This window comes from Protopterus annectens, chromosome 1.part0, assembly GCF_019279795.1.
Source record: "Protopterus annectens isolate FY-2018-M chromosome 1.part0, PAN1.0, whole genome shotgun sequence".
Taxonomy (NCBI): domain Eukaryota; kingdom Metazoa; phylum Chordata; order Ceratodontiformes; family Protopteridae; genus Protopterus; species Protopterus annectens.
In genome coordinates this window covers 1,764,777,092-1,764,789,358 of record NC_056725.1, presented here as the reverse complement: position 1 = coordinate 1,764,789,358, position 12,267 = coordinate 1,764,777,092, and the positions used below count along the sequence as shown (strand labels likewise).

General features: G+C 38.6%; 1 protein-coding gene across 1 annotated transcript in view; it reads right to left on the bottom strand.

Moving 5' to 3' along the window:
- Positions 1-2,216: 2,216 nt before the first annotated feature.
- Positions 2,217-12,267, bottom strand: part of LOC122805110 — an 807,491-nt gene continuing 797,440 nt past the window's right edge. The window contains exons 6-7 of the mRNA XM_044075326.1: positions 2,455-2,763; positions 2,217-2,264 (exon numbers count right to left, since the gene is read on the bottom strand). Of these exons, the coding sequence (XP_043931261.1) occupies positions 2,217-2,264; positions 2,455-2,763 (357 nt within the window). The remainder of the gene's footprint in view (positions 2,265-2,454; positions 2,764-12,267) is intronic.

The window sequence follows — 12,267 nt, the reverse complement described above, 5'->3', positions numbered from 1 at the left end:
CTCATTAGACCCATTATAGAGTGTAATGCCCCATTTGGTATGTACCTCACAAGACATCTGCAACAGCTGGAAAGGCCACAGAAATACCTCACTAAAAGAATCACAGGCCTAAAGCAGATGCCATATGCTGACCGTCTAAAAAAACTCCAGCTATACTCTGTGGCATATCGTCTACTCAGAGGTGATCTCTGCTTAAGATACAAGGCCATTTCAAACCCAGAGCTGTTGGACATGCTCCACTTAAAGAAATCCCAATCCCTCAGAGCCACACGCTCCAGGGATCTAAACCTTGTGATCACAATGAACAAAACATGCTGGAGGGATAGGTTCCTGACCCAGAGACTCCCCATACTCTGGAAGAGACTGCCCATACATGTCAAGCAGAGCGCCTCATTGGCCCTCTTCAAAAGGAACCTTGATGATTGGATGGGAGATAGGAAAGACACCCCGCGGATCATGTCAGTCACCCTGCTAGACAGGGGTCCAGAGAAGTAAATATTGTGGGAAGAAATATCCAGGGAATTGTTATGGCTAGGCTTGCATACCCCTAGGGCCGATAGCCAAGTACCAACCTATGAACCTATGAATCTTCTTAACAGGAATTTACATAGAAGCAGACTAACTCCTGTGAGGCACATCATCCTGCAGAATAAGCATTCCAGTCTGTCTAGCCAGACAGACATTTCCTGCTCCTTCCTCTGAGACCAATAAGAGTGCTTCACCCACACCTACCAAGTGCATTCCAACAGCCTCAGAGGACATGTTGGCTGAAGGAACTACACCAGGGGGAACTACAATAGAATATGAATGGTCTGAGGAACCAGAAATGGCCACAGCAAACTCACCCATTTGAAACTGAGGCAAATTTGTAGCCAGCAGAAGGGGAAAAGTCTGTCTGGGAATTGTCTTCTTTTTGTGTCTGGATGAAGGAAAATAACGAGGAACAGGTAAACTGTTTCATGATGAAGTCGAAACTGAAATGACGAACAGGTAAACTGTTTCATGGTGAAGTCGAAACTGAAATGAGGAACAGGTAAACTGTTTCATGGTGAAGTCGAAACTGAAATGACGAACAGGTAAACTGTTTCATGGTGAAGTCGAAACTGAAATGAGGAACAGGTAAACTGTTTCATGGTGAAGTCGAAACTGAAATGACGAACAGGTAAACTGTTTCATGGTGAAGTCGAAACTGAAATGACGAACAGGTAAACTGTTTCATGGTGAAGTCGAAACTGAAATGAGGAACAGGTAAACTGTTTCATGGTGAAGTCGAAACTGAAATGACGAACAGGTAAACTGTTTCATGGTGAAGTCGAAACTGAAATGAGGAACAGGTAAACTGTTTCATGGTGAAGTCGAAACTGAAATGAGGAACAGGTAAACTGTTTTATGGTGAAGTCGAAATTGAAATGAGGAACAGGTAAACTGTTTCATGGTGAAGTCGAAACTGAAATGAGGAACAGGTAAACTGTTTCATGGTGAAGTCGAAATTGAAATGAGGAACAGGTAAACTGTTTCATGGTGAAGTCGAAACTGAAATGAGGAACAGGTAAACTGTTTCATGGTGAAGTCGAAATTGAAATGAGGAACAGGTAAACTGTTTCATGGTGAAGTCGAAATCGAAGCCTGAAGCCCACGTAACACTGGCAGCAACAGTCAGTAAAAGTGGTAAGTAGAAAAAGTATTTTTTCCACAAAAAACACTATAAAAAGCACAACAAATACTTACTCCAACTCTTTAAAATAATTTAACAAATATTTACAGCAGAAAAGAAAAACAATTACAGTTTTAACAACTTTTTACACAAAAGTAAAAAGGTGCACTGTACTGTTAAAATTTATAAGATAGTCCAATAAAACACAATTTCTTAGCTTAAAATAAGTTATTTCAAATAAAAAGTTAAGTTTCTATCAAAAATTAAAATGTGCAAGTCCCCTCCAGAAACTTATGTGCTCAACAATGGAGGAACTCTAACCAACCACTGATCCATGAAAGCCCCCAAGAGGAGCGGTCTTCTAGCAGCAGGGAAGCTCTGAATGGCTTGGTGTCCAAACTGTTGATTTTCTTCCTCTCTGCTCAAGATGTTAACAGTTTGGGCACGTGGAAGTTCTCCTTATACTTTAGGAGCTGCTTGGCTATTATATCCACCGAAGATGTATATAGCTAAAGCTACTGCAGATTTGATGAAATGATGACCATATTCTACAGCTAAGTTATCAGTTCTCAAAAAGCTCATTGAAGTCAAGTCCATCCACTATATTTTTCTAAAAAAAAAACATTAAACATTTACTCACAGTTTTTGTTATGTATATGGCACATTATAGATGTACACCCACAATTATGTTACCCAGTATGTACAGTCCTTCTGTGAGACAGATGCACATTATCAGAACTGATGAAATTCAACACAACCCCATGTCCTGAGATACAACTAATATGATTAAACATCAGTACCTGAATGAGAATTCTGTGAAGCACTATTACATTTGTGTAGCGAAGTGGAAATACACACCTGTATGAAAGGCAGTTTCCTTGTTTCTTCTGATTTACTTCAGGAGCTAAGTTAGAGAACTGTCTAAGATGTACTAGTTCTTCAACAGCGGGAGGAGGATTTTCCCTCTGGAAATTGTGAACATGCTCTTGCCAAGCTGGGTTTATAGGTACTGTCTCTTTTCTTGAAGGATGCAAGCTCTTCTTACTAGCACTGCATGTAGCTTCTTTAAACTGCACTTGATAAAAAACTGAACAGTACCACCTGGAGACCTAAAAAAATGTGTAGTTAAGTTATACATTTCTCAGTCACATCTAAGACCTTTCAATCAGCACAATGGCAGGTAAGATCCTAATTTTATGTAATCTAATTTTATTTTTTAATCTACAACAGATAAGCTCAGAAATGTACAGCTCAGCTTTACATGAGCAAATTAATCTGACAGAAATAACTGTGACATGAGCATATTAATTCGACAGAAATGATACCTGTGAAAATGCCTAGTCTTACAAACAGCTGTCATTAATAAACTCCAAAACAAAATAAATTAGCGAATATTCACAAAGCAACCACAGACTTATTCTAGAAATCTGAATTATCTTATTCATGCTTCCCCCATTCAAGATGCAAGAAACATTTGCATGCTGCATAGCTTAATTTATTGACCATTCCAAGAATAATGTTCCATGAGAGAGCCATTACAGAAAATAATACTTACAAATATAATGATGTAGTGGGGCAGGGGCACAGACCCAAAATAAAGGGGTCTACAAGGACAAAAATCTTACCCATTTTTACAAAATTACACGATTTTACACATGTACACAAATAACCTCCTTATGCAGAACAGCAGGGGAAAAAGAGATATGTGAAAGGTGTGGCCTTAACTCCCATTCCAGTACTGAGAATCACAACTTCATCATCCTATTAGACAAGCTCTGCCACAGTAATGCCATGTGGAATGTAAACACGGAAATATCAAAGATACTGTCACTAGCTAGATTAACTAAAAACACATGCTGTTTCATCAAAGCAGTGCATTAATGGTCATTGTCTGAAAAAAAAACAAGAGTAGATAGCAACTTAACAGATTCATAATCCTCTTATTTCTCCACTGAGCAGTTATAACTCAAAACCCAATCCCATTACTGGGTCTTTGAGGTATTCAGTCCACCCAGTCAAGTACTTAATTTAGGAATGCTGTAACGTACCATTTTTCCCACTTTCCATACCCAAAATAAAGAAAACTTACCCACCTACCAAATGCTTAACACCTTCACATATATCAAAATATATGTACATGTATTTGTAGGATGCATGAGACATGGCCGAATGGCTACCCTCTGATGTCCTAAACATGAGTGGGCAGCATTGCTAGGATACCCCTTGGCTGCTGTGTGCTTCATGCCCCTTTGTGCTGATCAAATCCTGCCTACCCTCCACTAGGAGATTATTTTCCACCAGGGACCCAAGGACCTACCCCAAGCATCCAACTGTAACATCACTTTACAAGTGTAATCTGCTGTTCTCACACGAAAAGTGACAAGAGAATTTGTGCAATTTCCTGCCTACCCTCCACTAGGAGATTATTTTCCACCAGGGACCCAAGGACCTACCCCAAACATCCAACTGTAACATCACTTTACAAGTGTAATCTGCTGTTCTCACACGAAAAGTGACAAGAGAATTTGTGCAATTTCCTGCCTACCCTCCACTAGGAGATTATTTTCCACCAGGGACCCAAGGACCTACCCCAAGCATCCAACTGTAACATCACTTTACAAGTGTAATCTGCTGTTCTCACACGAAAAGTGACAAGAGAATTTGTGCAATTTCCTGCCTACCTCCACTAGGAGATTATTTTCCACCAGGGACCCAAGGACCTACCCCAAGCATCCAACTGTAACATCACTTTACAAGTGTAATCTGCTGTTCTCACACGAAAAGTGACAAGAGAATTTGTGCAATTTCCTGCCTACCCTCCACTAGGAGATTATTTTCCACCAGGGACCCAAGGACCTACCCCAAGCATCCAACTGTAACATCACTTTACAAGTGTAATCTGCTGTTCTCACACGAAAAGTGACAAGAGAATTTGTGCAATTTCCTGCCTACCCTCCACTAGGAGATTATTTTCCACCAGGGACCCAAGGACCTACCCCAAGCATCCAACTGTAACATCATTTTACAAGTGTAATCTGCTGTTCTCACACGAAAAGTGACAAGAGAATTTGTGCAATTTCCTGCCTACCCTCCACTAGGAGATTATTTTCCACCAGGGACCCAAGGACCTACCCCAAGCATCCAACTGTAACATCACTTTACAAGTGTAATCTGCTGTTCTCACACAAAAGTGACAAGAGAATTTGTGCAATTTCCTGCCTACCCTCCACTAGGAGATTATTTTCCACCAGGGACCCAAGGACCTACCCCAAGCATCCAACTGTAACATCACTTTACAAGTGTAATCTGCTGTTCTCACACGAAAAGTGACAAGAGAATTTGTGCAATTTCCTGCCTACCCTCCACTAGGAGATTATTTTCCACCAGGGACCCAAGGACCTACCCCAAGCATCCAACTGTAACATCACTTTACAAGTGTAATCTGCTGTTCTCACACGAAAAGTGACAAGAGAATTTGTGCAATTTGTAAGTTGGCTTATAGCTAATTCATGCCACTGCTTTTATCCTTGCTGTTATTTATTGTAAGCCTCACAGCCTGAACACCCAGCAGCCACCCCCCCCCTTAAATCCAGTAGACTACGTATAATCTCTCTCATACTCCTAGTATTATTAACCCTTTCATATATATTGCCTCTCTAGCCTCAGTATAGCCTTGCCTGAATCTTTCCTCACCTCTGTGGTTATTAACCTGACTGCCCACTAGGTGGCACCCTCCTATTCTGCTCCTCTCCTGATGCCCCTCATCCTCATAAGGTTGTCTTCTGTTTAAACTCCTTTTTAGCATTCTTACAACTGACCCTACCTATTACCTGTTCTGCTATACTTTCCCACTATCTGCCTTTAAAATTCACTTATACAACATCCTACTCTTCCACACAGATCTCAAACCTACTTACCCCGGCAGTCACTCCTCCACAATCAGAATTCCACTGATTGTTCACCACGACTGTCTCACTCAACTGTCTCAACCCGCTCCGTTAGCCTCCTCACTCACTCCTCCCTACCCCCAATTCCCACCCACCCCCAGGGTCCTCAATATATTTCTCACTTAACCACACCCCTATTTTACCTATACCAATCAAATAGTTCTCCTTATTACCACTCCTCTCCAAACTTACTCAATTACCTCTCCTAACTATATCACATATCCACCCCACCCTTATAGTTTCAAATACCCAACTGCAATTACTAAATACCCTTACCTATCTTCCCATCTTATACCTACATCATGGCCAATATTTCCTATCGACCTCAACTAAAATTTATAGCATTTGTTTTGCTCCTACCTCCTCTAATAACCATCTATACATTAACCTCTTATGAACATACACTCCACCCAAACCTTCTATTGCCCTCCAGGCTCACCTCCACACCACTACTACCTACCTCTCTTTATAGCATTAACACCACAATTTGTCCCTGCTACCTGCAAGCCAAATATCACAGACTAACCCATATAAAATATAGTACTCTCCATGCAAGAAAAACACTCTGTTTTTATTTCCTTAAAGTTAGCAACCCCACATATAACATACTCCACTTATCCCTTCTAGATGGTGACATTCATCCTAATCCTGGCCCAAACAATATTCCTGACACCGTACAAATCACATCTAATATTACTTTTGCACATAAACCTATTAAGCCTCCAAACTCTCTTTCAATAGCACATCTTAACATTCGAAGCATTAAAAACAAGACTACCCATCTTCATGCCCTATTAGAATTCTACCAATTTGATTTCCTATGTCTATCAGAAACATGGCTAAAACCATCCATTAATGACAATGAACTTACCCCACCTGCCTACAGTATCCTGAGAATGGACCGTATTAACAAAAAGGGAGGAGGTGTAGCAGTCCTCTATAAAAATAATCTACAAGTCACCTCTTCTAACATAAATCTACCTATATTTAATAACTCAGAAATCCTTGTTACTAAACTTCAAATCAACAAATTCAAATCCATTAACATCGCTTGTATTTACCTTCCCCCTGGTAATAACATTAATACCCTTGAAAGCATTCTTAACTGGATATCTATCAATCTTCCACAAGAAACCTTAATACTTGGGGACTTTAACATAGATTGGAAGTCCTGCAGTACCCTCAGCCCACCACCCACATTAATCTTTATGGCTTCTCTCAAGTTATTACCTCCCCTACAAGAATTAATAAATCCAACAACAAAGAAAGTATACTAGATTGGATTCTTACAAACTCTCCACATCTCACATACAAAACAGGAACCCTCCTGATGACCTAAGTGATCACTTACTCACTTATATCATCAGACACAAATTTAACATACCTAACCCTACTACATATCGCATACAATCCACTAAAAATTCTTCAACCCTGAACTTTTCCAGCTAGAACTTAAACACTGTGATTGGTCACCACTAAAAACACTCCCCTAGATAACGAGTTGACTACTTTAATTCCACATTCTTATCCATCCTTGACCAACATGCCCCTGTACGCTCTATTAGAAGTAACACTAAACCTGCCCCATGGCTCACCAAAGCAACTAGACAGAATATTCTCCTCAGAAACAAATCTTGGGCAAAATGGCGCACTTCCAGGAATTCAACAGACCACCAAACCTTTAGACAACTTAGAAATACTACTAAAAAAGCTATCCTGCTAGACAAAAAAAAACTTTTATATCCAACTACAACAAACTAACCAAAGAAATCCACAAAAATTTTGGTCCAGCATCAACAAACTCCTGCACCCAGGCCAAACTATCACACCTACACCACAAGGCTCTAACCAAGATAACCCAACACATACTGCCAATGCCTTTAATTCTTTCTTTACAGATACCATTCAAACACTAGCCAAGCAACTATCTCCAACTTCCCCTAATCTAACCACCTCTTCATCTTACACTATTCCATTATTTCATCTACAAACTGTTCCTACATCCTTCATTTGCTCTCTTCTAGAAAAACTGAAACCTACTACCCCCTCTGCTGACCATCTACCTGCTGAATACCTGCAAAAAGGTGCCAAAGCCATAGCCCTCCCAATTTCTATACTCATAAACAGAACTATAACCGAAGGAAATATCCCATCTATCTGGAAAATCTCACACATCATCCCCCTACATAAAGGTGGTAACTCCATTGACATCTCAAACTACAGACCAATAGCCTTACTCTCTCCACTGGCAAAAATAATGGAAAATGTGTCCATAAGCAAGTACTCACCCATCTAATTGATAATAACTTACTTGCCAACTGTCAACATGGATTTAGACCTAACCACAGCACTACCACAGCCCTTCTCTCCTTCACAGACTGTATAAATTCTAACCGTAATAACAAAACCCTTTCCTCTTCTGTCTTCATTGATTTATCTAAGGCTTTTGATATGGTTAATCACCAGCTCCTTATTGAAATACTTAAATCTCTTTCTCTTGATACTCTAACCTTACAATGGTTCAAATCCTGCTTAGAAAATAGACAACAAGCAGTACTATGGGAGGGTAACCTATCTTCTCACCTCCCTATTTCCATTGGTGTCCCCCAGGGCTCCATTTTAGGCCCATTGTTATTCTCCATTTTTATTAATGACCTCCACCTAGCAATCCCACATGCTACCTGCATCCAATATGCAGATGACTCCACTATTATTTGCTCAGCTAATACCGCTACCAAGCTACATTCCCTTACACAAAATGCATTTAATACAGTGGAACAATGGTTTTTAAACCATTGCCTTCTACTTAACCCTAAAAAAAACAAACTCCTACTCTTTACTCCTACTCATAGGTCTGCCCCTCTTCACTTTACTCTTACATCCAACAATGGGACTCTCATATCTCCTGACACAACTACCAAACTTCTTGGAATAACCATAGATAATAATCTAAACTTCGACACACATACTAACATCACTATAAAAACAGTAAATAAAAAACTGGGATCCCTTTACAGAATCAAACCCTTCTTTATGCCTACAACCAAAATTGCTATAGCTAGAACTCATTTAATCACTACCTTACACTATGCATCACCTATATTCACCAATCTCTCAAAAAACAATCTAAACAAACTTGCTACTGCCTATCACTCCATTGCTAGATTTGCCACAGGATCTCCTTTCAAAACACATCACTGCAACAACCTAAAACAACTAGGATGGCTAGAGTTTCATAACCAGATACTATCTCAACAACTCACTATTATCCATAAGAGCTTGCACTACCCCACCTATACACCTATACTGACTACCCTCATTACCCCCTACAACAATCTTAAGAACCTTCGCTCCTCTACTAAGCCACTTATTACTATCAACAAATCCAACAACACAGCTGGAGATTCCTTGTTTTCTAACTCCGTAGGCAAACACTGGAACAGACTTCCCTCTGAACTCCTATCTCTGACCTCCACTAGGCTCTTTAAAATAAAAATAAAACAATTTCTCAATTCTCACTGGCTTTGTCCTTGTACCAACCCTGACTAAATGTCTTCTCTGCTCATAACAAATGTATACTCCACCTACTTACATACTCTTGCTGCTTCCTATATATCTACATCTCACTGTATCATATGATACATTTATATAATTTATCAACAGTATATACTCTTGGTTATCCTGTTTCCACTTGAAAACTACTAATTTATTCTTATTTCTATTGCATTCCATATCACCTCAGCATGAGCTAAGTATGCTTGAAATGACAACTGTACCTTATCTGTATCTATGTAATCTGTTTAGACCCTTTTTAATTATCATTATAATTCTTTGAATTTGTGACAATTATTACAGTCATATAGTGTGCCTGTATATGGCTGTAACTGCTTAGAGCTATTTTACTAGTCTGAACTAATATTTTTTTTATCTGTATATGGCTGTAACTGCTTAGAGCTATTTTACTACTCTGAACTTATTATTTTTTACTGCATAATATTAACTGTGCTGGAGCTTTTCTCCCCGGGCCTCTACTGAAAATGGATCTAATTCCAGTTAGACTAGCCCGGTCAACAAATGTAAAATAAAAAAAATAAATAAAAATAAAATATAATGACTTTAGGCTACAAAATCCCCAGCTGTCAACTATCCTAGAAGTATGCAAGACGCTTGCCAGCTTTCTACCACCTGTGTCCATAATAACATTAAAAAATACCCTACATGATTGTTAATTTATGTTCAACATAGTAAAGATGTAGGCAGTTTCTGGCATTCCACATTCAACTGTCCTAGAATGGACACTAGAAGTCCCATCCTCAAAAGTAAATCCTGAAAAAAAATAGTGAACCAGAACTGTGAGTACATTTTGTGGAAAAACCCTTCACATTCCACCCACTGTGCATCTACTACCTCTAGCAGAACAATGCTAACTAACAGAGTAGCTGCCCACTCATGTTTAGGACATCAGAGGGTAGCCATTCGGCCTTGTCTCATGCATCCTACAAATACATGTACATATTTTTTAACATAAATGATAAAATAATATGTACCCTAATCTCTCCATCTGACTGACAGTGTGAACCAAACACCCTACTCCGCCTTTACACATACCTGTCAAATGTTCCAGTATGATCACATTTCACATGTTCCCATGCTAGGGACACATTTTCATGCTTTTAGAACCCAATAATAAATGGAGGTAAGCTTCCACGTTAGTTTCAACTGACTTTCACAACTCATTCAGTTTCCAAGAAGGTTCATATCATCATCATTTTGTAATGATGCAGACTTTGAACATATCTAAGACATCACCTCAAGGTACAGTCACTACAAACTTATATCTCAAAAAGACATTTCCACAGTTTTCTCTGAGACTGCATTCTGAAAGGACTTCAGCATGTTTGCCTTATTCAAGATGCTACACTGTGAATGGAGTACACTGAGAATGTATGTTAATGTCTCAATGGCCATTCTTCCAAAGGTTAAAATATCATGTCCAGGTGTGAGTAATCCAACGACTCACACAAAATGAGTGTTTTCTGGACCTCCTTACTTTAACATTATGATGCCAAGTCACTGAACCAGCAAGAGAAGGGAATCCTCTTTTCACACATGCACACTACACATACTGATATGTTTATCCTTGCAGGTATCACCAGTAACAATATGTATGGACGTCCATATATTGGACATCTAATACATGGGAAAATGTTGAAAACAACTGGCTCTAATACCTGCAGTTAAACACACACTTTTCCTCAATTAAAATAATTTTGTCTTTATACAAGTTAATTGAAAAATGTAAAAAACATATCAATATATATAATTTATACACTATATATATATTATATGGATCCCTATCACATAGTCGACAGGCCATATGATCGACTTTCATTTGGTCGACAGTTCATTTGGTCGACAAGCAGTTTTATGTGGGGGGCTTTGCCTCCCACATGTTGGGGCTGTGCCCCTCACACCCCCCTAACTATATATATCAACTCCAGGGTTGCACAACATTGGGGAGGGGGGCAAATCTGCCTGTCGACCAAATGAATTGTCGACCAAATAAAAGTCGATCAAATGGCTTGTCGACCATCTCAGGTAGACCCACATTTTATATATATATATATATATATATATATATATATATATATATATATATAAATATATATAATATATATATTTTATATATATATATATATATATATATATATATATATATACATAAAACTGTGTCTGTATATATATATATATATATATATATATATATATATATATATGTATAAACACACACACACACACATGTATCTGCACACAAAAACATATGTATGCAATAAATGAGAAGGCTAATGTGCTAAAAATGCACTGCAAAAATTGCAAGTGAAGTGACAAAATGTTAATGGGTCGAGGGAAGGAAATGCAAAGAGAAAGTCTCTCAAAAGTTAAAAATAAATAGTTGAACTAAATGATATCAGAAGCTAACACGTTAAGAGATATGAAACGTGAATATTGTCAACAAATTTTGCAGAGTAGCCTAGGAATAACCTAACTCTCTGAAGCTTGTTCTCTGCAGCATGGCAATGTAGTTCTACAATTTAGGAAGGATCCCAAGCAGTGTTATGAGTAAAGGGAAGGTTCTTGCAAATTGGAAAGTTTCAAATGCTTACCTGCCTAACATCTGACAGCATTAGTCCTGCTATTTTTCCCATGAGCAAAATGTCTTCCTTTGGAGACAATAAGTTTACAGGTGCAAGCAGTTAATCAGGAAAGGTCAGAGCCATGTGTTCTGAGTCATCTATACAAGGAAAATTACTAATGGTATTTAGAGGAGAACTGACAAGCAGTTCAGTGAATATAAACTTGAAGTGAATACTTTTTATGCAGTTGCATCCCAGCAGTCTTAGTACTTCAATGCATTAAATATAACATTTTATAATTTAGTTTTATTTAAGGGCAACCAGAGTTCTTTTCCTTGAAGCTAAAGGTTAGTTTACTGAAAGCACGTAAGGTGTTTTTCGTATCCTGGAGGGAAACAGAGATAGGACAAAAAGAGATGGTACATGTACACCTGGGAACAAATACTCTATCATGTGCTTAAACATGGTTAAATGTAACTTTAAAATAGGTAAAGCATGCGTGTGCAGCTGTCTATTTGGGGCAACTGCTACT